Source organism: Coregonus lavaretus (assembly GCF_964263955.1).
Source record: "Coregonus lavaretus genome assembly, contig: HAP1_SCAFFOLD_648, whole genome shotgun sequence".
Taxonomy (NCBI): domain Eukaryota; kingdom Metazoa; phylum Chordata; class Actinopteri; order Salmoniformes; family Salmonidae; genus Coregonus; species Coregonus lavaretus.
Window position 1 is genome coordinate 246461 of NW_028165728.1, and position 26310 is coordinate 272770.

The 26310-nt window shown below is 50.0% G+C and overlaps 1 protein-coding gene across 1 annotated transcript in view; it reads right to left on the reverse strand.

Moving 5' to 3' along the window:
- LOC311115540 (RNA-splicing ligase RtcB homolog) overlaps positions 1-26310 on the reverse strand; it is a 70762-nt gene that overhangs the window by 34020 nt on the left and 10432 nt on the right. Inside the window, exons 8-10 of the mRNA XM_084190694.1 lie at positions 19567-19742; positions 15134-15322; positions 14515-14625 (exon numbers count right to left, since the gene is read on the reverse strand). Coding sequence (XP_084046820.1) covers positions 14515-14625; positions 15134-15322; positions 19567-19742 — 476 coding nt within the window. The remainder of the gene's footprint in view (positions 1-14514; positions 14626-15133; positions 15323-19566; positions 19743-26310) is intronic.

The window sequence follows — 26310 nt, forward strand, 5'->3', positions numbered from 1 at the left end:
GAGGTGCAGTAAAGAGACATGGAGACAGAGAGGTGTAGTAAAGAGACATGGAGACAGAGAGGTGCAGTAAAGAGACATGGAGACAGAGAGGTGCAGTAAAGAGACAGAGAGGTGCAGTAAAGAGACATGAGACAGAGAGGTGTAGTAAAGAGACATGGAGACAGAGAGGTGTAGTAAAGAGACATGGAGACAGAGAGGTGTAGTAAAGAGACATGAGACAGAGAGGTGCAATAAAGAGACATGGAGACAGAGAGGTGTAGTAAAGAGACATGGAGACAGAGAGGTGCAGTAAAGAGACATGGAGACAGAGGTGCAGTAAAGAGACATGGAGACAGAGAGGTGCAGTAAAGAGACATGGAGACAGAGAGGTGCAATAAAGAGACATGGAGACAGAGAGGTGCAGTAAAGAGACATGGAGACAGAGGTGCAGTAAAGAGACAGAGAGGTGCAGTAAAGAGACATGGAGACAGAGAGGTGCAGTAAAGAGACATGAGACAGAGAGGTGCAATAAAGAGACATGGAGACAGAGAGGTGTAGTAAAGAGACATGGAGACAGAGAGGTGTAGTAAAGAGACATGGAGACAGAGAGGTGCAGTAAAGAGACATGGAGACAGAGAGGTGCAGTAAAGAGACATGGAGACAGAGAGGTGCAGTAAAGAGACATGGAGACAGAGAGGTGCAATAAAGAGAAAGAGAGGTGTAGTATAGAGACATGGAGACAGAGAGGTGCAGTAAAGAGACATGGAGACAGAGAGGTGCAGTAAAGAGAAAGAGAGGTGTAGTATAGAGACATGGAGACAGAGAGGTGCAGTAAAGAGACATGGAGACAGAGAGGTGCAATAAAGAGACATGGAGACAGAGAGGTGCAGTAAAGAGACATGGAGACAGAGAGGTGCAGTAAAGAGACAGAGAGGTGCAGTAAAGAGACATGGAGACAGAGAGGTGCAGTAAAGAGACATGGAGACAGAGAGGTGCAGTAAAGAGACATGGAGACAGAGAGGTGTAGTAAAGAGACAGAGAGGTGTAGTATAGAGACATGGAGACAGAGGTGCAGTAAAGAGACATGGACACAGAGAGGTGCAGTAAAGAGACATGGAGACAGAGAGGTGCAGTAAAGAGACATGGAGACAGAGAGGTGCAATAAAGAGACATGGAGACAGAGAGGTGTAGTAAAGAGACAGAGGTGCAGTAAAGAGACAGAGAGGTGCAGTAAAGAGACAGAGAGGTGCAGTAAAGAGACATGGAGACAGAGAGGTGCAGTAAAGAGACATGGAGACAGAGAGGTGCAGTAAAGAGACATGGAGACAGAGAGGTGCAGTAAAGAGACATGGAGACAGAGAGGTGCAGTAAAGAGACATGGAGACAGAGAGGTGCAGTAAAGAGAAAGAGAGGTGTAGTATAGAGACATGGAGACAGAGAGGTGCAGTAAAGAGACATGGAGACAGAGAGGTGCAATAAAGAGACATGGAGACAGAGAGGTGTAGTAAAGAGACATGGAGACAGAGAGGTGCAGTAAAGAGACATGGAGACAGAGAGGTGCAGTAAAGAGACATGGAGACAGAGAGGTGCAGTAAAGAGACATGGAGACAGAGAGGTGCAGTAAAGAGACATGGAGACAGAGAGGTGCAGTAAAGAGACATGGAGACAGAGAGGTGCAGTAAAGAGACATGGAGACAGAGAGGTGTAGTAAAGAGACATGGAGACAGAGAGGTGCAGTAAAGAGACATGGAGACAGAGGGGTGTAGTAAAGAGACATGGAGACAGAGAGGTGCAGTAAAGAGACATGGAGACAGAGAGGTGCAGTAAAGAGACAGAGAGGTGTAGTAAAGAGACAGAGAGGTGTAGTATAGAGACATGGAGACAGAGAGGTGCAGTAAAGAGACATGGAGACAGAGGTGCAGTAAAGAGACATGGAGACAGAGAGGTGCAGTAAAGAGACATGGAGACATAGGTGTAGTAAAGAGACATGGAGACAGAGAGGTGTAGTATAGAGACATGGAGACAGAGAGGTGCAGTAAAGAGACATGGAGACAGAGAGGTGTAGTAAAGAGACATGGAGACAGAGAGGTGCAGTAAAGAGACATGGAGACAGAGAGGTGCAGTAAAGAGACATGGAGACAGAGAGGTGCAGTAAAGAGACATGGAGACAGAGAGGTGTAGTAAAGAGACAGAGAGGTGTAGTATAGAGACATGGAGACAGAGAGGTGCAGTAAAGAGACATGGAGACAGAGGTGCAGTAAAGATACATGGAGACAGAGAGGTGCAGTAAAGAGACATGGAGACAGAGAGGTGCAGTAAAGAGACATGGAGACAGAGAGGTGCAATAAAGAGACATGGAGACAGAGAGGTGTAGTAAAGAGACAGAGGTGCAGTAAAGAGACAGAGAGGTGCAGTAAAGAGACAGAGAGGTGCAGTAAAGAGACATGGAGACAGAGAGGTGCAGTAAAGAGACATGGAGACAGAGAGGTGCAGTAAAGAGACATGGAGACAGAGAGGTGCAGTAAAGAGACATGGAGACAGAGAGGTGCAGTAAAGAGAAAGAGAGGTGTAGTATAGAGACATGGAGACAGAGAGGTGCAGTAAAGAGACATGGAGACAGAGAGGTGCAATAAAGAGACATGGAGACAGAGAGGTGTAGTAAAGAGACATGGAGACAGAGAGGTGCAGTAAAGAGACATGGAGACAGAGAGGTGCAGTAAAGAGACATGGAGACAGAGAGGTGCAGTAAAGAGACATGGAGACAGAGAGGTGTAGTAAAGAGACATGGAGACAGAGAGGTGCAGTAAAGAGACATGGAGACAGAGAGGTGCAGTAAAGAGACATGGAGACAGAGAGGTGTAGTAAAGAGACATGGAGACAGAGAGGTGCAGTAAAGAGACATGGAGACAGAGGGGTGTAGTAAAGAGACATGGAGACAGAGAGGTGCAGTAAAGAGACATGGAGACAGAGAGGTGCAGTAAAGAGACAGAGAGGTGCAGTAAAGAGACATGGAGACAGAGAGGTGTAGTAAAGAGACAGAGAGGTGTAGTATAGAGACATGGAGACAGAGAGGTGCAGTAAAGAGACATGGAGACAGAGGTGCAGTAAAGAGACATGGAGACAGAGAGGTGCAGTAAAGAGACATGGAGACATAGAGGTGCAGTAAAGAGACATGGAGACAGAGAGGTGTAGTATAGAGACATGGAGACAGAGAGGTGCAGTAAAGAGACATGGAGACAGAGAGGTGTAGTAAAGAGACATGGAGACAGAGAGGTGCAGTAAAGAGACATGGAGACAGAGAGGTGTAGTAAAGAGACATGGAGACAGAGAGGTGTAGTAAAGAGACATGGAGACAGAGAGGTACAGTAAAGAGACATGGAGACAGAGAGGTGCAATAAAGAGACATGGAGACAGAGAGGTGCAGTAAAGAGACATGGAGACAGAGAGGTGCAGTAAAGAGACATGGAGACAGAGGTGCAGTAAAGAGACATGGAGACAGAGAGGTGTAGTAAAGAGACATGGAGACAGAGAGGTTCAGTAAAGAGACATGGAGACAGAGAGGTGCAGTAAAGAGACAGAGAGGTGCAGTAAAGAGACATGAGACAGAGAGGTGCAGTAAAGAGACAGAGGTGTGCAGTAAAGAGACATGGAGACAGAGAGGTGTAGTAAAGAGACATGGAGACAGAGAGGTGCAGTAAAGAGACAGAGAGGTGCAGTAAAGAGACATGGAGACAGAGAGGTGCAGTAAAGAGACATGGAGACAGAGGTGTAGTATAGAGACATGGAGACAGAGAGGTGCAGTAAAGAGACATGGAGACAGAGAGGTGCAATAAAGAGACATGGAGACAGAGAGGTGCAGTAAAGAGACATGGAGACAGAGAGGTGCAGTAAAGAGACAGAGAGGTGCAGTAAAGAGACATGAGACAGAGAGGTGCAGTAAAGAGACAGAGAGGTGCAGTAAAGAGACATGGAGACAGAGAGGTGTAGTAAAGAGACATGGAGACAGAGAGGTGCAGTAAAGAGACAGAGAGGTGCAGTAAAGAGACATGGAGACAGAGAGGTGCAGTAAAGAGACATGGAGACAGAGAGGTGCAGTAAAGAGACAGAGGTGTGCAGTAAAGAGACATGGAGACAGAGAGGTGTAGTAAAGATACATGGAGACAGAGAGGTGTAGTAAAGAGACATGGAGACAGAGAGGTGCAGTAAAGATACATGGAGACAGAGAGGTGTAGTAAAGAGACATGGAGACAGAGAGGTGTAGTAAAGAGACATGGAGACAGAGAGGTGCAGTAAAGAGACATGGAGACAGAGAGGTGCAGTAAAGATACATGGAGACAGAGAGGTGTAGTAAAGAGACGGAGACAGAGAGGTGCAGTAAAGAGACAGAGAGGTGTAGTAAAGAGACATGGAGACAGAGAGGTGCAGTAAAGAGACAGAGGTGCAGTAAAGAGACAGAGAGGTGCAGTAAAGAGAGAGAGGTGCAGTAAAGAGACAGAGAGGTGCAGTAAAGAGACAGAGAGGTGCAGTAAAGAGACAGAGAGGTGCAGTAAAGAGACAGAGAGGTGCAGTAAAGAGACATGGAGACAGAGAGGTGCAGTAAAGAGACAGAGAGGTGCAGTAAAGAGACAGAGAGGTGCAGTAAAGAGACAGAGAGGTGCAGTAAAGAGACAGAGGTGCAGTAAAGAGACAGAGAGGTGTAGTAAAGAGACATGGAGACAGAGAGGTGTAGTAAAGAGACATGGAGACAGAGAGGTGTAGTAAAGAGACATGGAGACAGAGAGGTGTAGTAAAGAGACATGGAGACAGAGAGGTGCAGTAAAGAGACAGAGAGGTGCAGTAAAGAGACATGGAGACAGAGAGGTGCAGTAACGAGACATGGAGACAGAGAGGTGCAGTAAAGAGACAGAGAGGTGCAGTAAAGAGACATGGAGACAGAGAGGTGCAGTAAAGAGACATGGAGACAGAGAGGTGCAGTAAAGAGACATGGAGACAGAGAGGTGCAGTAAAGAGACATGGAGACAGAGAGGTGTAGTAAAGAGACAGAGAGGTATAGTAAAGAGACATGGAGACAGAGAGGTGCAGTAAAGAGACATGGAGACAGAGGTGCAGTAAAGAGACAGAGAGGTGCAGTAAAGAGACATGGAGACAGAGAGGTGCAGTTAAGAGACATGGAGTCAGAGAGGTGTAGTAAAGAGACATGGAGACAGAGAGGTGCAGTAAAGAGACATGGAGACAGAGAGGTGTAGTAAAGAGACATGGAGACAGAGAGGTGCAGTAAAGAGAAAGAGACATGGAGACAGAGAGGTGCAGTAAAGAGACATGGAGACAGAGAGGTGCAGTAAAGAGACATGGAGACAGAGAGGTGCAGTAAAGAGACATGGAGACAGAGAGGTGTAGTAAAGAGACAGAGAGGTGTAGTAAAGAGACATGAGACAGAGAGGTGCAGTAAAGAGACATGAGACAGAGAGGTGCAGTAAAGAGACATGAGACAGAGAGGTGCAGTAAAGAGACATGGAGACAGAGAGGTGCAGTAAAGAGACATGGAGACAGAGAGGTGTAGTAAAGAGACATGGAGACAGAGGTGTAGTAAAGAGACATGGAGACAGAGGTGCAGTAAAGAGACAGAGAGGTGCAGTAAAGAGACATGGAGACAGAGAGGTGCAGTAAAGAGACAGAGGTGTGCAGTAAAGAGACATGGAGACAGAGGTGCAGTAAAGAGACATGGAGACAGAGAGGTGCAGTAAAGAGACATGGAGACAGAGAGGTGTAGTAAAGAGACATGGAGACAGAGAGGTGCAGTAAAGAGACAGAGAGGTGCAGTAAAGAGACATGGAGACAGAGAGGTGTAGTAAAGAGACATGGAGACAGAGAGGTGTAGTAAAGAGACATGGAGACAGAGAGGTGCAGTAAAGAGACAGAGAGGTGCAGTAACGAGACATGGAGACAGAGAGGTGCAGTAAAGAGACAGAGAGGTGCAGTAAAGAGACATGGAGACAGAGAGGTGCAGTAAAGAGACATGGAGACAGAGAGGTGCAGTAAAGAGACATGGAGACAGAGAGGTGTAGTAAAGAGACAGAGGTATAGTAAAGAGACATGGAGACAGAGGTGCAGTAAAGAGACAGAGAGGTGCAGTAAAGAGACATGGAGACAGAGAGGTATAGTAAAGAGACATGGAGACAGAGGTGCAGTAAAGAGACAGAGAGGTGTAGTAAAGAGACATGGAGACAGAGAGGTGCAGTAAAGAGACATGGAGACAGAGAGGTGTAGTAAAGAGACATGGAGACAGAGAGGTGTAGTAAAGAGACATGGAGACAGAGAGGTGCAGTAAAGAGAGAGACATGGAGACAGAGAGGTGCAGTAAAGAGACATGGAGACAGAGAGGTGCAGTAAAGAGACATGGAGACAGAGAGGTGCAGTAAAGAGAAAGAGACATGGAGACAGAGAGGTGCAGTAAAGAGACATGGAGACAGAGAGGTGCAGTAAAGAGACATGGAGACAGAGAGGTGCAGTAAAGAGACATGAGACAGAGAGGTGTAGTAAAGAGACATGGAGACAGAGAGGTGCAGTAAAGAGAAAGAGACATGGAGACAGAGAGGTGCAGTAAAGAGACATGGAGACAGAGAGGTGCAGTAAAGATACATGGAGACAGAGAGGTGCAGTAAAGAGACATGGAGACAGAGAGGTGTAGTAAAGAGACATGGAGACAGAGAGGTGTAGTAAAGAGACATGGAGACAGAGGTGTAGTAAAGAGACATGGAGACAGAGGTGCAGTAAAGAGACAGAGAGGTGCAGTAAAGAGACATGGAGACAGAGAGGTGCAGTAAAGAGACATGGAGACAGAGAGGTGCAGTAAAGAGACATGGAGACAGAGAGGTGTAGTAAAGAGACATGGAGACAGAGAGGTGTAGTAAAGAGACATGGAGACAGAGAGGTGCAGTAAAGAGACAGAGACATGGAGACAGAGGTGCAGTAAAGAGACATGGAGACAGAGAGGTGCAGTAAAGAGACATGGAGACAGAGAGGTGCAGTAAAGAGAAAGAGACATGGAGACAGAGAGGTGTAGTAAAGAGACATGGAGACAGAGAGGTGTAGTAAAGAGACATGGAGACAGAGAGGTGTAGTAAAGAGACACGGAGACAGAGAGGTGTAGTAAAGAGACATGGAGACAGAGAGGTGCAGTAAAGAGACATGGAGACAGAGAGGTGCAGTAAAGAGACATGAGACAGAAAGGTGTAGTAAAGAGACATGGAGACAGAGAGGTGCAGTAAAGAGAAAGAGACATGGAGACAGAGAGGTGCAGTAAAGAGACATGGAGACAGAGAGGTGCAGTAAAGAGACATGGAGACAGAGAGGTGCAGTAAAGAGACATGGAGACAGAGAGGTGTAGTAAAGAGACATGGAGACAGAGAGGTGTAGTAAAGAGACATGGAGACAGAGGTGTAGTAAAGAGACATGGAGACAGAGGTGCAGTAAAGAGACAGAGAGGTGCAGTAAAGAGACATGGAGACAGAGAGGTGCAGTAAAGAGACATGGAGACAGAGAGGTGCAGTAAAGAGACATGGAGACAGAGAGGTGTAGTAAAGAGACATGGAGACAGAGGTGCAGTAAAGAGACATGGAGACAGAGAGGTGCAGTAAAGAGACATGGAGACAGAGAGGTGCAGTAAAGAGACAGAGGTGTGCAGTAAAGAGACATGGAGACAGAGAGGTGCAGTAAAGAGACATGGAGACAGAGAGGTGCAGTAAAGAGACATGGAGACAGAGAGGTGCAGTAAAGAGACATGGAGACAGAGGTGCAGTAAAGAGACATGGAGACAGAGAGGTGCAGTAAAGAGACATGGAGACAGAGAGGTGTAGTAAAGAGACATGGAGACAGAGAGGTGCAGTAAAGAGACATGGAGACAGAGAGGTGTAGTAAAGAGACATGGAGACAGAGAGGTGTAGTAAAGAGACATGGAGACAGAGAGGTGCAGTAAAGAGACATGGAGACAGAGAGGTGTAGTAAAGAGACATGGAGACAGAGAGGTGCAGTAAAGAGACAGAGAGGTGCAGTAAAGAGACAGAGAGGTGCAGTAAAGAGACAGAGAGGTGCAGTAAAGAGACAGAGAGGTGCAGTAAAGAGACAGAGGTGCAGTAAAGAGACAGAGAGGTGTAGTAAAGAGACATGGAGACAGAGAGGTGTAGTAAAGAGACATGGAGACAGAGAGGTGTAGTAAAGAGACATGGAGACAGAGAGGTGTAGTAAAGAGACATGGAGACAGAGAGGTGCAGTAAAGAGACAGAGAGGTGCAGTAAAGAGACATGGAGACAGAGAGGTGTGCAGTAAAGAGACATGGAGACAGAGAGGTGCAGTAACGAGACATGGAGACAGAGAGGTGCAGTAAAGAGACAGAGAGGTATAGTAAAGAGACATGGAGACAGAGAGGTGCAGTAAAGAGACATGGAGACAGAGGTGCAGTAAAGAGACATGGAGACAGAGGTGCAGTAAAGAGACATGGAGACAGAGAGGTGCAGTAAAGAGACATGGAGACAGAGAGGTGTAGTAAAGAGACATGGAGACAGAGAGGTGTAGTAAAGAGACATGGAGACAGAGAGGTGCAGTAAAGAGACAGAGAGGTGTAGTAAAGAGACATGAGACAGAGAGGTGCAGTAAAGAGACAGAGGTGTGCAGTAAAGAGACATGGAGACAGAGAGGTGCAGTAAAGAGACATGGAGCCAGAGAGGTGCAGTAAAGAGACATGGAGACAGAGAGGTGCAGTAAAGAGACATGGAGACAGAGAGGTGTAGTAAAGAGACAGAGAGGTGCAGTAAAGAGACAGAGAGGTGCAGTAAAGAGACATGGAGACAGAGAGGTGCAGTAAAGAGACATGAGACAGAGAGGTGCAGTAAAGAGACATGGAGACAGAGAGGTGCAGTAAAGAGACAGAGAGGTGCAGTAAAGAGACATGGAGACAGAGAGGTGCAGTAAAGAGACATGGAGACAGAGAGGTGCAGTAAAGAGACAGAGAGGTGCAGTAAAGAGACATGGAGACAGAGAGGTGCAGTAAAGAGACATGGAGACAGAGAGGTGCAGTAAAGAGACATGGAGACAGAGAGGTGTAGTAAAGAGACATGGAGACAGAGAGGTGTAGTAAAGAGACATGGAGACAGAGAGGTGTAGTAAAGAGACATGGAGACAGAGGTGTAGTAAAGAGACATGGAGACAGAGAGGTGCAGTAAAGAGACAGAGAGGTGTAGTAAAGAGACATGGAGACAGAGAGGTGCAGTAAAGAGACAGAGAGGTGCAGTAAAGAGACATGGAGACAGAGAGGTGCAGTAAAGAGACATGGAGACAGAGAGGTGCAGTAAAGAGACATGGAGACAGAGGTGTAGTATAGAGACATGGAGACAGAGAGGTGTAGTAAAGAGACATGGAGACAGAGAGGTGCAGTAAAGAGACAGAGAGGTGCAGTAAAGAGACATGGAGACAGAGAGGTGTAGTATAGAGACATGGAGACAGAGAGGTGTAGTAAAGAGACATGAGACAGAGAGGTGCAGTAAAGAGACATGGAGACAGAGAGGTGCAGTAAAGAGACATGGAGACAGAGAGGTGCAGTAAAGAGACATGGAGACAGAGAGGTGTAGTAAAGAGACATGGAGACAGAGAGGTGTAGTAAAGAGACATGGAGACAGAGAGGTGTAGTAAAGAGACATGGAGACAGAGGTGTAGTAAAGAGACATGGAGACAGAGAGGTGCAGTAAAGAGACAGAGAGGTGTAGTAAAGAGACATGGAGACAGAGAGGTGCAGTAAAGAGACAGAGAGGTGTAGTAAAGAGACATGGAGACAGAGAGGTGCAGTAAAGAGACAGAGAGGTGTAGTAAAGAGACATGGAGACAGAGAGGTGCAGTAAAGAGACATGGAGACAGAGAGGTGCAGTAAAGAGACAGAGAGGTGCAGTAAAGAGACATGGAGACAGAGAGGTGCAGTAAAGAGACATGGAGACAGAGAGGTGCAGTAAAGAGACATGGAGACAGAGGTGTAGTATAGAGACATGGAGACAGAGAGGTGTAGTAAAGAGACATGGAGACAGAGAGGTGCAGTAAAGAGACAGAGAGGTGCAGTAAAGAGACATGGAGACAGAGAGGTGTAGTATAGAGACATGGAGACAGAGAGGTGTAGTAAAGAGACATGAGACAGAGAGGTGCAGTAAAGAGACATGGAGACAGAGAGGTGTAGTAAAGAGACATGGAGACAGAGAGGTGCAGTAAAGAGACATGAGACAGAGAGGTGCAGTAAAGAGACATGGAGACAGAGAGGTGCAGTAGAGACATGGAGACAGAGAGGTGTAGTAAAGAGACATGGAGCCAGAGAGGTGCAGTAAAGAGACATGGAGACAGAGAGGTGTAGTAAAGAGACATGGAGACAGAGAGGTGCAGTAAAGAGACATGGAGACAGAGGTGCAGTAAAGAGACATGGAGACAGAGAGGTGTAGTATGGAGACAGAGAGGTGCAGTAAAGAGACATGGAGACAGAGAGGTGCAGTAAAGAGACATGGAGACAGAGAGGTGTAGTAAAGAGACATGGAGACAGAGAGGTGCAGTAAAGAGACATGGAGACAGAGAGGTGCAGTAAAGGGACATGGAGCCAGAGAGGTGTAGTAAAGAGACATGGAGACAGAGAGGTGTAGTAAAGAGACATGGAGACAGAGAGGTGCAGTAAAGAGACATGGAGACAGAGAGGTGCAGTAAAGAGACATGGAGACAGAGAGGTGTAGTAAAGAGACATGGAGACAGAGAGGTGCAGTAAAGAGACATGGAGACAGAGAGGTGCAGTAAAGGGACATGGAGCCAGAGAGGTGTAGTCAGCCTTACCGCTCCGTGGCAGGTAAAGAGACAGAGAGGTGTAGTCAGTCTTACCGCTCCGTGGCAGGTAAAGAGACAGAGAGGTGTAGTCAGCCTTACCGCTCCGTGGCAGGTAAAGAGACAGAGAGGTGTAGTCAGCCTTACCGCTCCGTGGCAGGTAAAGAGACAGAGAGGTGTAGTCAGTCTTACCGCTCCGTGGCAGGTAAAGAGACAGAGAGGTGTAGTCAGCCTTAGCGCTCCGTGGCAGGTAAAGAGACAGAGAGGTGTAGTCAGCCTTACCGCTCCGTGGCAGGTAAAGAGACAGAGAGGTGTAGTCAGCCTTACCGCTCCGTGGCAGGTAAAGAGACAGAGAGGTGTAGTCAGCCTTACCGCTCCGTGGCAGGTAAAGAGACAGAGAGGTGTAGTCAGCCTTACCGCTCCGTGGCAGGTAAAGAGACAGAGAGGTGTAGTCAGCCTTACCGCTCCGTGGCAGGTAAAGAGACAGAGAGGTGTAGTCAGCCTTACCGCTCCGTGGCAGGTAAAGAGACAGAGAGGTGTAGTCAGTCTTACCGCTCCGTGGCAGGTAAAGAGACAGAGAGGTGCAGTCAGCCTTACCGCTCCGTGGCAGGTAAAGAGACAGAGAGGTGTAGTCAGTCTTACCGCTCCGTGGCAGGTAAAGAGACAGAGAGGTGTAGTCAGTCTTACCGCTCCGTGGCAGGTAAAGAGACAGAGAGGTGTAGTCAGCCTTACCGCTCCGTGGCAGGTAAAGAGACAGAGAGGTGTAGTCAGTCTTACCGCTCCGTGGCAGGTAAAGAGACAGAGAGGTGCAGTCAGCCTTACCGCTCCGTGGCAGGTAAAGAGACAGAGAGGTGTAGTCAGCCTTACCGCTCCGTGGCAGGTAAAGAGACAGAGAGGTGTAGTCAGCCTTACCGCTCCGTGGCAGGTAAAGAGACAGAGAGGTGTAGTCAGTCTTACCGCTCCGTGGCAGGTAAAGAGACAGAGAGGTGTAGTCAGCCTTACCGCTCCGTGGCAGGTAAAGAGACAGAGAGGTGTAGTCAGCCTTACCGCTCCGTGGCAGGTAAAGAGACAGAGAGGTGTAGTCAGCCTTACCGCTCCGTGGCAGGTAAAGAGACAGAGGTGTAGTCAGTCTTACCGCTCCGTGGCAGGTAAAGAGACAGAGAGGTGCAGTCAGCCTTACCGCTCCGTGGCAGGTAAAGAGACAGAGAGGTGTAGTCAGCCTTACCGCTCCGTGGCAGGTAAAGAGACAGAGAGGTGTAGTCAGCCTTACCGCTCCGTGGCAGGTAAAGAGACAGAGAGGTGTAGTCAGCCTTACCGCTCCGTGGCAGGTAAAGAGACAGAGAGGTGTAGTCAGCCTTACCGCTCCGTGGCAGGTAAAGAGACAGAGAGGTGTAGTCAGTCTTACCGCTCCGTGGCAGGTAAAGAGACAGAGAGGTGTAGTCAGCCTTACCGCTCCGTGGCAGGTAAAGAGACAGAGAGGTGTAGTCAGTCTTACCGCTCCGTGGCAGGTAAAGAGACAGAGAGGGCCTTACCGCTCCGTGGCAGGTTAAAGAGACAGAGAGGTGTAGTCAGTCTTACCGCTCCGTGGCAGGTAAAGAGACAGAGAGGTGCAGTCAGTCTTACCGCTCCGTGGCAGGTAAAGAGACAGAGAGGTGTAGTCAGCCTTACCGCTCCGTGGCAGGTAAAGAGACAGAGAGGTGTAGTCAGCCTTACCGCTCCGTGGCAGGTAAAGAGACAGAGAGGTGTAGTCAGCCTTACCGCTCCGTGGCAGGTAAAGAGACAGAGAGGTGTAGTCAGCCTTACCGCTCCGTGGCAGGTAAAGAGACAGAGAGGTGTAGTCAGTCTTACCGCTCCGTGGCAGGTAAAGAGACAGAGAGGTGTAGTCAGCCTTACCGCTCCGTGGCAGGTAAAGAGACAGAGAGGTGTAGTCAGCCTTACCGCTCCGTGGCAGGTAAGAGACAGAGAGGTGTAGTCAGCCTTACCGCTCCGTGGCAGGTAAAGAGACAGAGAGGTGTAGTCAGCCTTACCGCTCCGTGGCAGGTAAAGAGACAGAGAGGTGTAGTCAGCCTTACCGCTCCGTGGCAGGTAAAGAGACAGAGAGGTGTAGTCAGCCTTACCGCTCCGTGGCAGGTAAAGAGACAGAGAGGTGTATTCAGCCTTACCGCTCCGTGGCAGGTAAAGAGACAGAGAGGTGTAGTCAGCCTTACCGCTCCGTGGCAGGTAAAGAGACAGAGAGGTGTAGTCAGCCTTACCGCTCCGTGGCAGGTAAAGAGACAGAGAGGTGTAGTCAGCCTTACCGCTCCGTGGCAGGTAAAGAGACAGAGAGGTGTAGTCAGCCTTACCGCTCCGTGGCAGGTAAAGAGACAGAGAGGTGTAGTCAGCCTTACCGCTCCGTGGCAGGTAAAGAGACAGAGAGGTGTAGTCAGCCTTACCGCTCCGTGGCAGGTAAAGAGACAGAGAGGTGTAGTCAGCCTTACCGCTCCGTGGCAGGTAAAGAGACAGAGAGGTGTAGTCAGCCTTACCGCTCCGTGGCAGGTAAAGAGACAGAGAGGTGTAGTCAGCCTTACCGCTCCGTGGCAGGTAAAGAGACAGAGAGGTGTAGTCAGCCTTACCGCTCCGTGGCAGGTAAAGAGACAGAGAGGTGTAGTCAGCCTTACCGCTCCGTGGCAGGTAAAGAGACAGAGAGGTGTAGTCAGCCTTACCGCTCCGTGGCAGGAAAGAGACAGAGAGGTGTAGTCAGCCTTACCGCTCCGTGGCAGGTAAAGAGACAGAGAGGTGTAGTCAGCCTTACCGCTCCGTGGCAGGTAAAGAGACAGAGAGGTGTAGTCAGCCTTACCGCTCCGTGGCAGGTAAAGAGACAGAGAGGTGTAGTCAGCCTTACCGCTCCGTGGCAGGTAAAGAGACAGAGAGGTGTAGTCAGCCTTACCGCTCCGTGGCAGGTAAAGAGACAGAGAGGTGTAGTCAGCCTTACCGCTCCGTGGCAGGTAAAGAGACAGAGAGGTGTAGTCAGCCTTACCGCTCCGTGGCAGGTAAAGAGACAGAGAGGTGTAGTCAGCCTTACCGCTCCGTGGCAGGTAAAGAGACAGAGAGGTGTAGTCAGCCTTACCGCTCCGTGGCAGGTAAAGAGACAGAGAGGTGTAGTCAGCCTTACCGCTCCGTGGCAGGTAAAGAGACAGAGAGGTGTAGTCAGCCTTACCGCTCCGTGGCAGGTAAAGAGACAGAGAGGTGTAGTCAGCCTTACCGCTCCGTGGCACGTGGCAGGTAAAGAGACAGAGAGGTGTAGTCAGCCTTACCGCTCCGTGGCAGGTAAAGAGACAGAGAGGTGTAGTCAGCCTTACCGCTCCGTGGCAGGTAAAGAGACAGAGAGGTGTAGTCAGCCTTACCGCTCCGTGGCAGGTAAAGAGACAGAGGTGTAGTCAGCCTTACCGCTCCGTGGCAGGTAAAGAGACAGAGAGGTGTAGTCAGCCTTACCGCTCCGTGGCAGGTAAAGAGACAGAGAGGTGTAGTCAGCCTTACCGCTCCGTGGCAGGTAAAGAGACAGAGAGGTGTAGTCAGCCTTACCGCTCCGTGGCAGGTAAAGAGACAGAGAGGTGTAGTCAGCCTTACCGCTCCGTGGCAGGTAAAGAGACAGAGAGGTGTAGTCAGCCTTACCGCTCCGTGGCAGGTAAAGAGACAGAGAGGTGTAGTCAGCCTTACCGCTCCGTGGCAGGTGGTGCCGAAGGTCTCGGTCATGCCCTGTTCCGTGCCAGTCAGCACATAACTGCAGGTGCCCATCGTGCCCCCGATCAACACCGGCTGGCCTGTCAGCTGATTGGACCGGAAACAGGAAGTGTTTTAAAACCCAGTGTCTCTGCATCAAAATGGCACCCTATGCCCTCCCTATAGAGTGCACTACGTTTGGGGCGGAGCCGCATGGGGGGGGGCGGAGCCGCATGGGTCTGCCAGACAGCCACTATATAGAGATTAAGGTTCACTATAATATTCTATACTAACTTTATTCTCTATTGATGTTGAGAGACTGGTACCTGGTAGTCTACAGGGAGGAGAGGGTGGTGGGGGGGGGAGTTACCTGGTAGTCTACAGGGATGAGGGTGGTGTGGGGGGGGGGAGTTACCTGGTAGTCTACAGGGATGAGGGTGGTGTGGGGGGGGGGGTTACCTGGTAGTCTACAGGGATGAGAGGGTGGTGGGGGGGGGAGTTACCTGGTAGTCTACAGGGATGAGGGTGGTGTGGGGGGGGGGGGAGTTACCTGGTAGTCTACAGGGATGAGGGTGGGGTGGTGTGGGGGGGGGGGGGGGGGGGGGGGGGGGGTTACCTGGTAGTCTACAGGGATGAGAGGGTGGTGGGGGGGGAAGGCCCGGGTGGATCCCTTGCGGTGCAGCAGCAGAGTCTTCTGTTTCCCATCCACCATGTGCTCCTCCACCTTGGCGATGTTATGAGACACGTCGTAGATCACATGCATGTCCAGGTCATCAGGAGTGGTGGTGAACACCTTAGCAAACGCCTGAAGGAGACATTGACAGAGACATGGAGACGTTACACTGAGGGAAACAGAGACGTTACACTGAGGGAAACAGAGACATGGAGACGTTACACTGAGGGAAACAGAGACATGGAGACGTTACACTGAGGGAAACAGAGACATGGAGACGTTACACTGAGGGAAACAGAGACGTTACACTGAGGGAAACAGAGACATGGAGACGTTACACTGAGGGAAACAGAGACATGGAGACGTTACACTGAGGGAAACAGAGACATGGAGACGTTACACTGAGGGAAACAGAGACGTTACACTGAGGGAAACAGAGACATGGAGACGTTACACTGAGGGAAACAGAGACATGGAGACGTTACACTGAGGGAAACAGAGACATGGAGACGTTACACTGAGGGAAACAGAGACATTGAGACGTTACACTGAGGGAAACAGAGACGTTACACTGAGGGAAACAGAGACATGGAGACGTTCCACTGAAGGAAACAGAGGCATGGAGACGTTCCACTGAGGGAAACAGAGGCATGGAGACGTTACACTGAGGGAAACAGAGACATGGAGACGTTACACTGAGGGAAACAGAGACGTTACACTGAGGGAAACAGAGACATGGAGACGTTACACTGAGGGAAACAGAGACATGGAGACGTTACACTGAGGGAAACAGAGACGTTACACTGAGGGAAACAGAGACATGGAGACGTTCCACTGAGGGAAACAGAGGCATGGAGACGTTCCACTGAGGGAAACAGAGGCATGGAGACGTTACACTGAGGGAAACAGAGACATGGAGACGTTACACTGAGGGAAACAGAGACATGGAGACGTTACACTGAGGGAAACAGAGACATGGAGACGTTACACTGAGGGAAACAGAGACGTTACACTGAGGGAAACAGAGACATGGAGACGTTACACTGAGGGAAACAGAGACATGGAGACGTTACACTGAGGGAAACAGAGACATGGAGACGTTACACTGAGGGAAACAGAGACATGGAGACGTTACACTGAGGGAAACAGAGACATGGAGACGTTACACTGAGGGAAACAGAGACGTTACACTGAGGGAAACAGAGACATGGAGACGTTCCACTGAGGGAAACAGAGGCATGGAGACGTTCCACTGAGGGAAACAGAGGCATGGAAACGTTACACTGAGGGAAACAGAGGCATGGAGACGTTACACTGAGGGAAACAGAGACATGGAGACGTTCCACTGAGGGAAACAGAGGCATGGAGACGTTCCACTGAGGGAAACAGAGGCATGGAGACGTTCCACTGAGGGACACAGAGACATGGAGACGTTACACTGAGGGAAACAGACACGTGGAGACGTTACACTGAGGGAAACAGAGACATGGAGACGTTACACTGAGGGAAACAGAGGCATGGAGACGTTACACTGAGAGAAACAGAGACGTTACACTGAGGGAAACAGAGGCATGGAGATGTTACACTGAGGGAAACAGGCATGGAGACGTTACACTGAGGGAAACAGAGGCATGGAGACGTTACACTGAGGGAAACAGAGGCATGGAGACGTTACACTGAGGGAAACAGAGGCATGGAGACGTTACACTGAGGGAAACAGAGGCATGGAGACGTTCCACTGAGGGAAACAGAGACATGGAGACGTTACACTGAGGGAAACAGAGACATGGAGACGTTACACTGAGGGAAACAGAGACGTTACACTGAGGGAAACAGAGGAATGGAGACGTTACACTGAGGGAAACAGAGGCATGGAGACGTTACACTGAGGGAAACAGAGGCATGGAGACGTTACGCTGAGGGAAACAGAGACGTTACACTGAGGGAAACAGAGACATGGAGACGTTACACTGAGGGAAACAGAGACGTTACACTGAGGGAAACAGAGACATGGAGACGTTACACTGAGGGAAACAGAGACGTTACACTGAGGGAAACAGAGACATGGAGACGTTACACTGAGGGAAACAGAGACATGGAGACGTTACACTGAGGGAAACAGAGGCATGGAGACGTTACACTGAGGGAAACAGAGACATGGAGACGTTACACTGAGGGAAACAGAGACATGGAGACGTTACACTGAGGGAAACAGAGACATGGAGACGTTACACTGAGGGAAACAGAGACATGGAGACGTTACACTGAGGGAAACAGAGACGTTACACTGAGGGAAACAGAGTCATTGATATCCACTATTGCTGAATTCCAAAAATGGCCCACTACCCTACCCACTCCAGGTCTGAGAGGACTGGTAAAATAGAAGCAGTATGGAAACACCTTCAGCTTCCGGTTGACTGGTTGGAACTGGAAATATTGCTTCCACCTATCCAATCCTCTCAGATCTACAGGAGGGGCTAGGGAGCAGGGGCTAGGGGCTAGGGAGCAGGGGCTAGGGGCTAGGGAGCAGGGGCTAGGGAGCAGGGGCTAGGGAGCAGGGGCTAGGGAGCAGGGGCTAGGGAGCAGGGGCTAGGGAGCAGGGGCTAGGGGCTAGGGAGCAGGGGCTAGGGAGCAGGGGCTAGGGAGCAGGGGCTAGGGAGCAGGGGCTAGGGAGCAGGGGCTAGGGGCTAGGGAGCAGGGGCTAGGGAGCAGGGGCTAGGGAGCAGGGGCTAGGGAGCAGGGGCTAGGGAGTAGGGGCTAGGGGCTAGGGGCTAGGGAGCAGGGGCTAGGGAGCAGGGGCTAGGGAGCAGGGGCTAGGGAGTAGGGGCTAGGGAGTAGGGGCTAGGGAGTAGGGGCTAGGGGCTAGGGAGCAGGGGCTAGGGGCTAGGGAGCAGGGGCTAGGGGCTAGGGAGCAGGGGCTAGGGGCTAGGGAGCAGGGGCTAGGGAGCAGGGGCTAGGGGCTAGGGAGCAGGGGCTAGGGGCTAGGGAGCAGGGGCTAGGGAGCAGGGGCTAGGGAGCAGGGGCTAGGGAGTAGGGGCTAGGGGCTAGGGAGCAGGGGCTAGGGGCTAGGGAGCAGGGGCTAGGGGCTAGGGAGCAGGGGCTAGGGGCTAGGGAGCAGGGGCTAGGGAGCAGGGGCTAGGGAGCAGGGGCTAGGGGCTAGGGAGCAGGGGCTAGGGAGCAGGGGCTAGGTGTTAGGGAGCAGGGGCTAGGTGTTAGGGAGCAGGGGCTAGGTGTTAGGGAGCAGGGGCTAGGGGCTAGGAAGCAGGGGCTAGGGAGCAGGGGCTAGGGGCCAGGGGCTAGGGGCTAGGGAGCAGGGGCTAGGGGCTAGGGAGCAGGGGCTAGGGAGCAGGGGCTAGGGAGCAGGGGCTAGGGGCTAGGGAGCAGGGGCTAGGGGCTAGGGAGCAGGGGCTGGGGCTAGGGAGCAGGGGCTAGGTGTTAGGGGCTAGGGAGCAGGGGCTAGCGGCTAGGGAGCAGGGGCTAGCGGCTAGGTGTTAGGGAGTAGGGGCTAGGGAGCAGGGGCTAGGGAGTAGGGGCTAGGGAGTAGGGACTAGGGAGTAGGTTTTACAGATTAGGGGCTAGGGAGTAGGTATTAGGAGCTAGGTAGTATGTTTTACAGATTAGGTGTTAGGGAGTAGGGGCTAGGGAGTAGGGGCTAGGGAGTAGGGGATCCACCTTAGAACTCAGAGCAGGGAGTGTATATACTATAGATCCCTCCAACTCAACTCTGGACCTTGAAGCCAGTTCCACTGCTTTGTTTCATTGTTCCCCTTTAAATCAGGGACTGATTTAGACCTGGGACACCAGGTGGGTGATTCCCCTTTAACCAGGGACTGGTTTAGACCTGGGACACCAGGTGGGTGATTCCCCTTTAACCAGGGACTGATTTAGACCTGGGACACCAGGTGGGTGATTCCCCTTTAACCAGGGACTGATTTAGACCTGGGACACCAGGTGGTGTAATGAATGATCCGGTAGAACAGAAAACCAGCAGTAGTCCAGACCTGGTAGGGTCAGAGTTGAATACCCCTGGTCTCTCTCTCTCACACACACACACACACACACACACACACACGCTCAGGTGTGGTTAGTTAGCCGTCTCAGGTGTAATTAGTTAGTTAGTTAGCCGTCTCAGGTGTAATTAGTTAGTTAGCCGTCTCAGGTGTAATTAGTTAGTTAGTTAGCCATCTCAGGTGTAATTAGGGTTAGTTAGTTAGCCGTCTCAGGTGTAATTAGGGTTAGTTAGTTAGCCGTCTCAGGTGTAGTTAGTTAGTCGTCTCAGGTGTAGTTAGTTACCCGTCTCAGGTGTAGTTAGTTACCCGTCTCAGGTGTAGTTAGTTAGTTACCCGTCTCAGGTGTAGTTAGGGTTAGTTAGTTACCTGTCGTGTGAGGAAGGTCATGGAGGATCGGTTGACCCAGGCATAGTTGCCGGCGGCAGCCATTGCTTTCAGGTAGTTCTGTCCCTCCTCTGAAAAGATGCGGGCGCACGCCAGCTGACGATCGTTCACCTGGATCTGGTCTCGCTTCATCGCCTTCTCCATGGCAACCAGGGCATCTACCAGAATACAGTGAGGGAAAAAAGTATTTGATCCCCTGCTGATTTTGTACGTTTGCCCACTGACAAAGAAATGAGCAGTCTATAATTTTAATGGTAGTTTTATTTTAACAGTGAGAGACAGAATAACAAAAAAAAATCCAGAAAAACACATGCCAAAAATGTTATAAATTGATTTGCATTTTAATGAGGGAAATAAGTATTTGACCCCCTCTCAATCAGAAAGATTTCTGGCTCCCAGGTGTCTTTTATACAGGTAACGAGCTGAGATTAGGAGCACACTCTTAAAGGGAGTGCTCCTAATCTCAGCTTGTTACCTGTATAAATGACACCTGTCCACAGAAGCAATCAATCAATCAGATTCCAAACTCTCCACCATGGCCAAGACCAAAGAGCTCTCCAAGGATGTCAGGGACAAGATTGTAGACCTACACAAGGCTGGAATGGGCTACAAGGCCATCGCCAAGCAGCTTGGTGAGAAGGTGACAACAGTTGGTGCGATTATTCGCAAATGGAAGAAACACAAAATAACTGTCAATCTCCCTCGGCCTGGGGCTCCATGCAAGATCTCACCTCGTGGAGTTGCAATGATCATGAGAACGGTGAGGAATCAGCCCAGAACTACACGGGAGGATCTTGTCAATGATCTCAAGGCAGCTGGGACCATAGTCACCAAGAAAACAATTGGTAACACACTACGCTGTGAAGGACTGAAATCCTGCAGCGCCCGCAAGGCCTGCTGCTCAAGAAAGCACATACAGTGGGGAAAAAAAGTATTTAGTCAGCCACCAATTGTGCAAGTTCTCCCACTTAAAAAGATGAGACAGGCCTGTAATTTTCATCATAGGTACACGTCAACTATGACAGACAAATTGAGGAAAAAAAATCCAGAAAATCACATTGTAGGATTTTTTATGAATTTATTTGCAAATTATGGTGGAAAATAAGTATTTGGTCACCTACAAACAAGCAAGATTTCTGGCTCTCACAGACCTGTAACTTCTTCTTTAAGAGGCTCCTCTGTCCTCCACTCGTTACCTGTATTAATGGCACCTGTTTGAACTTGTTATCAGTATAAAAGACACCTGTCCACAACCTCAAACAGTCACACTCCAAACTCCACTATGGCCAAGACCAAAGAGCTGTCAAAGGACACCAGAAACAAAATTGTAGACCTGCACCAGGCTGGGAAGACTGAATCTGCAATAGGTAAGCAGCTTGGTTTGAAGAAATCAACTGTGGAGCAATTATTAGGAAATGGAAGACATACAAGACCACTGATAATCTCCCTCGATCTGGGGCTCCACGCAAGATCTCACCCCGTGGGGTCAAAATGATCACAAGAACGGTGAGCAAAAATCCCAGAACCACACGGGGGGACCTAGTGAATGACCTGCAGAGAGCTGGGACCAAAGTAACAAAGCCTACCATCAGTAACACATTACGCCGCCAGGGACTCAAATCCTGCAGTGCCAGACGTGTCACCCTGCTTAATTCCAGGCCTGTCTGAAGTTTGCTAGAGTGCATTTGGATGATCCAGAAGAGGATTGGGAGAATGTAATATGGTCAGATGAAACAAAAATATAACTTTTTGGTAAAAACTCAACTCGTCGTGTTTGGAGGACAAAGAATGCTGAGTTGCATCCAAAGAACACCATACCTACTGTGAAGCATGGGGGTGGAAACATCATGCTTTGGGGCTGTTTTTCTGCAAAGGGACCAGGACGACTGATCCGTGTAAAGGAAAGAATGAATGGGGCCATGTATCGTGAGATTTTGAGTGAAAAATGCCCTTGCTGATGGAAGGAGGTTAAGATGAAACGTGGCTGGGTCTTTCAGCATGACAATGATCCCAAACACACCGCCCGGGCAACGAAGGAGTGGCTTCGTAAGAAGCATTTCAAGGTCCTGGAGTGGCCTAGCCAGTCTCCAGATCTCAACCCCATAGAAAATCTTTGGAGGGAGTTGAAAATCCGTGTTGCCCAGCGACAGCCCCAAAACATCACTGCTCTAGAGGAGATCTGCATGGAGGAATGGGCCAAAATATCAGCAACAGTGTGTGAAAACCTTGTGAAGACTTACAGAAAACATCCCCCCACTGTATACAGGCCCGTCTGAAGTTTGCCAATGAACATCTGAATGATTCAGAGGAGAGCTGGGTGAAAGTGTTGTGGTCAGATGAGACCAAAATCGAGCTCTTTGGCATCAACTCAACTCGCCGTGTTTGGAGGAGGAGGAATGCTGTCTATGACCCCAAGAACACCATCCCCACCGTCAAACATGGAGGTGGAAACATTATGCTTTGGGGGTGTTTTTCTGCTAAGAGGACAGGACAACTTCACCGCATCAAAGGGACGATGGACGGGGCCATATACCGCATTCTCGCAACCAGCTTCATGAGGAATGCTTTTCCAACAGTCTTGAAGGAGTTCCCACATATGCTGAGCACTTGTTAGCTGCTTTTCCTTCACTCTCCGGTCCAACTCATCCCAAACCATCTCAATTGGGTTGAGGTCGGGTGATTGTGGAGGCCAGGTCATCTGATGCAGCACTCCATCACTCTCCTTGGTCAAATAGCCCTTACACAGCCTGGAGGTGTGTTTTGGGTCATTGTCCTGTTGAAAAACAAGTCTGGATTGAGGGAAAGATGAACAGAGCAAAGTACAGAGAGATCCTTAATGAAAACCTGCTCCAGAGGGCTCAGGACCTCAGACTGGGGCGAAGGTTCACCTTCCAACAGGACAACAACCCTAAGCACACAGCCAAGACAACACAGGAGTGGCTTCGGGACAAGTCTCTGAATGTCCTTGAGTGGCCCAGCCAGAGCCCAGACTTGAACCCGATCGAACATCTCTGGAGAGACCTAAAAATAAATGTGCAGCGACGCTCCCCATCCAACCTGACAGAGCTTGAGAGGATCTGCAGAGAAGAATGGGAGAAACTCCCCAAATACAGATGTGCCAAGCTTGTGGCGTCAAGACTCGAGGCTGTAATCGCTGCCAAAGGTGCTTCAACAGAGTACTGAGTAAAGGGTCTGAATACTTATGTAAATGTTATATTTCTAAAAACAGTACGGGGTATTGTGTGTAGATTGATGAGGAAACATTTTTAATCCATTTTAGAATAAGGCTGTAACGTAACAAAATGTGGAAAAAGTCAAGGGGTCTGAATATTTTCCAAATGCATTTTTACCTTTATTTAACCACACAACACAATATATTTTACAACAACCTGACCAAGATAAGTGATACACCGTGCAGCAAAGGAGACCAGTGACCACGTTAGAGACAAAGCAGACCAGTGACCACGTTACAGACAAAGCAGACCAGTGACCACGTTGCAGACAAAGGAGACCAGTGACCACGTTACAGATGACCACGTTACAGACAAAGCAGACCAGTGACCACGTTGCAGACAAAGGAGACCAGTGACCACGTTACAGACCAGTGACCACGTTAGAGACAAAGCAGACCAGTGACCACGTTACAGACCAGTGACCACGTTAGAGACAAAGCAGACCAGTGACCACGTTACAGACAAAGCAGACCAGTGACCACGTTACAGACAAAGCAGACCAGTGACCACGTTACAGACCAGTGACCACGTTACAGACCAGTGACCACGTTACAGACAAAGCAGACCAGTGACCACGTTAGAGACAAAGCAGACCAGTGACCACGTTACAGACAAAGCAGACCAGTGACCACGTTACAGACAAAGCAGACCAGTGACCACGTTACAGACAAAGCAGACCAGTGACCACGTTACAGACCAGTGACCACGTTACAGACAAAGCAGACCAGTGACCACGTTACAGACAAAGCAGACCAGTGACCACGTTACAGACCAGTGACCACGTTACAGACAAAGCAGACCAGTGACCACGTTACAGACAAAGCAGACCAGTGACCACGTTACAGACAAAGCAGACCAGTGACCACGTTGCAGACCAGTGACCACGTTACAGACAAAGCAGACCAGTGACCACGTTACAGACCAGTGACCACGTTGCAGACCAGTGACCACGTTACAGACAAAGCAGACCAGTGACCACGTTACAGACAAAGCAGACCAGTGACCACATTACAGACCAGTGACCACGTTACAGACCAGTGACCACGTTACAGACAAAGCAGACCAGTGACCACGTTACAGACCAGTGACCACGTTACAGACCAGTGACCACGTTACAGACAAAGCAGACCAGTGACCACGTTAGAGACAAAGCAGACCAGTGACCACGTTACAGACTAGTGACCACGTTACAGACCAGTGACCACGTTACAGACAAAGCAGACCAGTGACCACGTTACAGACAAAGCAGACCAGTGACCACGTTGCAGACCAGTGACCACGTTAGAGACAAAGCAGACCAGTGACCACGTTACAGACAAAGCAGACCAGTGACCACGTTAGAGACCAGTGACCACGTTAGAGACCAGTGACCACGTTAGAGACCAATGACCACGTTACAGACAAAGCAGACCAGTGACCACGTTACAGACCAGTGACCACGTTGCAGACCAGTGACCACGTTACAGACAAAGCAGACCAGTGACCACGTTACAGACAAAGCAGACCAGTGACCACGTTAGAGACAAAGCAGACCAGTGACCACGTTACAGACCAGTGACCACATTACAGACAAAGCAGACCAGTGACCACGTTACAGACAAAGCAGACCAGTGACCACGTTAGAGACCAGTGACCACGTTGCAGACAAAGCAGACCAGTGACCACGTTAGAGACAAAGCAGAACAGTGACCACGTTACAGACAAAGCAGACCAGTGACCACGTTACAGACAAAGCAGACCAGTGACCACGTTACAGACCAGTGACCACGTTAGAGACAAAGCAGACCAGTGACCAAGTTACAGACAAAGCAGACCAGTGACCACGTTACAGACCAGTGACCACGTTAGAGACAAAGCAGACCAGTGACCACGTTACAGACAAAGCAGACCAGTGACCACGTTACAGACCAGTGACCACGTTACAGACAAAGCAGACCAGTGACCACGTTACAGACAAAGCAGACCAGTGACCACGTTGCAGACAAAGCAGACCAGTGACCACGTTACAGACAAAGCAGACCAGTGACCACGTTACAGACCAGTGACCACGTTGCAGACAAAGCAGACCAGTGACCACGTTACAGACCAGTGACCAAGTTACAGACCAGTGACCACGTTGCAGACAAAGCAGACCAGTGACCACGTTACAGACAAAGCAGACCAGTGACCACGTTAGAGACAAAGCAGACCAGTGACCACGTTAGAGACCAGTGACCACGTTACAGACAAAGCAGACCAGTGACCACGTTAGAGACAAAGCAGACCAGTGACCACGTTACAGACCAGTGACCACATTACAGACAAAGCAGACCAGTGACCACGTTACAGACAAAGCAGACCAGTGACCACGTTAGAGACCAGTGACCACGTTGCAGACAAAGCAGACCAGTGACCACGTTAGAGACAAAGCAGACCAGTGACCACGTTACAGACAAAGCAGACCAGTGACCACGTTACAGACCAGTGACCACGTTAGAGACAAAGCAGACCAGTGACCACGTTACAGACAAAGCAGACCAGTGACCACGTTACAGACAAAGCAGACCAGTGACCACGTTACAGACCAGTGACCACGTTACAGACAAAGCAGACCAGTGACCACGTTACAGACAAAGCAGACCAGTGACCACGTTACAGACAAAGCAGACCAGTGACCACGTTACAGACCAGTGACCACGTTGCAGACAAAGCAGACCAGTGACCACGTTACAGACCAGTGACCACGTTACAGACCAGTGACCACGTTGCAGACAAACCAGACCAGTGACCACGTTACAGACAAAGCAGACCAGTGACCACGTTACAGACCAGTGACCACGTTAGAGACCAGTGACCACGTTACAGACAAAGCAGACCAGTGACCACGTTACAGACAAAGCAGACCAGTGACCACGTTACAGACCAGTGACCACGTTGCAGACAAAGCAGACCAGTGACCACGTTACAGACCAGTGACCACGTTACAGACCAGTGACCACGTTGCAGACAAAGCAGACCAGTGACCACGTTACAGACAAAGCAGACCAGTGACCACGTTACAGACCAGTGACCACGTTAGAGACCAGTGACCACGTTGCAGACAAAGCAGACCAGTGACCACGTTACAGACAAAGCAGACCAGTGACCACGTTGCAGACAAAGGAGACCAGTGACCACGTTACAGACCAGTGACCACGTTACAGACAAAGCAGACCAGTGACCACGTTACAGACAAAGCAGACCAGTGACCACGTTACAGACAAAGCAGACCAGTGACCACGTTGCAGACCAGTGACCACGTTAGAGACCAGTGACCACGTTAGAGACCAGTGACCACGTTACAGACCAATGACCACGTTACAGACAAAGCAGACCAGTGACCACGTTACAGACAAAGCAGACCAGTGACCACGTTACAGACAAAGCAGACCAGTGACCACGTTGCAGACCAGTGACCACGTTACAGACCAGTGACCACGTTAGAGACCAGTGACCACGTTAGAGACCAGTGACC